The sequence below is a fragment of the Rhagoletis pomonella genome, unplaced genomic scaffold, assembly GCF_013731165.1.
Source record: "Rhagoletis pomonella isolate Grant_MI unplaced genomic scaffold, Rhpom_1.0 Rhpom_scaffold_00004, whole genome shotgun sequence".
NCBI classification, from domain to species: Eukaryota; Metazoa; Arthropoda; class Insecta; order Diptera; family Tephritidae; genus Rhagoletis; species Rhagoletis pomonella.
Genome location: NW_023458558.1, coordinates 61,445,879 through 61,447,315, shown reverse-complemented (window position 1 = coordinate 61,447,315; position 1,437 = coordinate 61,445,879). Strand labels below are relative to the sequence as shown.

At 36.4% G+C, this 1,437-nt stretch overlaps 1 protein-coding gene across 1 annotated transcript; it reads left to right on the top strand.

The window, feature by feature from the left end:
- The first annotated feature begins 358 nt into the window (after positions 1–358).
- Positions 359–1,130, top strand: LOC118737921 (general odorant-binding protein 99b). Its single transcript, XM_036468743.1, has 2 exons — positions 359–568; positions 660–1,130. The coding sequence occupies exons 1-2, from the start codon at positions 530–532 to the stop codon at positions 1,071–1,073; spliced, it is 453 nt and encodes a 150-aa protein (XP_036324636.1). The 5' UTR covers positions 359–529; the 3' UTR covers positions 1,074–1,130.
- The last annotated feature ends 307 nt before the right edge of the window (positions 1,131–1,437 follow it).

The window sequence follows — 1,437 nt, the reverse complement described above, 5'->3', positions numbered from 1 at the left end:
GCAACATAGTCCGGACGCATAAATGCAAATTGCCGAAGATATATCATTAATATGATATCTCATTATAATTAAATGTTTTTTTTTTCATAAAATGAGAATGAAGTGTCTTAAATAGGAAAAGTTGTTTTGGGGGAATACCATTGAAAATGGGGGATTTTTGCAGGAGTTTTGGTGGAATTAGCCTTAAACAGTTGGCATCCCTGATGGGTGGCTTCACTAATTATTTTATTGCTTTGCAATTACATGAATAAAAACGTAACGGAATAATAATATGTATATGTAAGTATGTATTAGGTACTTAATTGCATATTAAAAACGCGATGGAAAATGAACTTAAAGGGACCCCGTTGAAATCATTATCACTAAAGGGCATCGGATGTTGTTTGAATATCGCTATCGTTGCCTCATCGCTGTCAATTGCATTTGCCTTCTTTTCTTCTGCATTCATTTCGAGCTATAAAAGTCGCAAATCCGTAAATACGGCACAGCAGTTGCTCCATTTGATTCACTGAGTGCATAACAGAGTATTATGAAGTACTTCATCGCTTTCCTTTCTTTGATTGTTGTGGTGAGTATCAAAATAATAATCCATGTGTGAATAAGTTATGTATTTACTTATGTATGTATGTTTTTATAAAAAAATCTGCTTCCATTACCAGGTGTTGGCCCATCACGATAATTCCGAACATCACGCCGACTATGTGGTTAAGAGTAAGGAGGATCTTGCACATGCCCGCGATCATTGTGTTTCAAAGTTGACCATAGCAGATGATCTCGTTGAGAAATACAAAAAGTGGGAGTATCCAGATGATGAGAAAACTCATTGTTATTTGAAGTGTATTTTCGAGGAATTAGGACTCTATGATGATGAGAAGGGATTTGATGTTCATAAGGTGCATCATCAAGTAGCTGGAGACAAGGTTGACCACTCTGATGACTTGCATAAAACAATTGAAAATTGCGCAAAAGAAGGTGCTGATTCCGATGACTCGTGTGTTCGGGCATATCGTGGTGGCATGTGTTTAATTAATAATAATTTAACATTGGTAAAGCAAAGCTTTGTATCGGATTGAAATGGACAGACATACATACATAAAAATGAAGTAAGGCATTTGGAATATTAAAACAAATTCAGTGCATTTTTCTTTACATTTCGATATTTCATTAGGCGGTATGCATATATTTTTAGAATCGATCTGGCAAATTTCGGTCAATGACTACCTTTGCTGATTAATAATAATAATAATAATAATAGATTGGCGCTTACACATATGTTAGTGTTTGGCCGAGCTTCTCCTCCGATTTGTGGTGTGCGCCTTGATGTTGTCACACAAAGGGGAGGGACCTACAGTTTTACGCCGACTCTGAACGGCGATTGTATTATTATGAGAAGCTGTTTTTCATGGCAGAAATACACTCGGAGGTTTGCCATTGCCT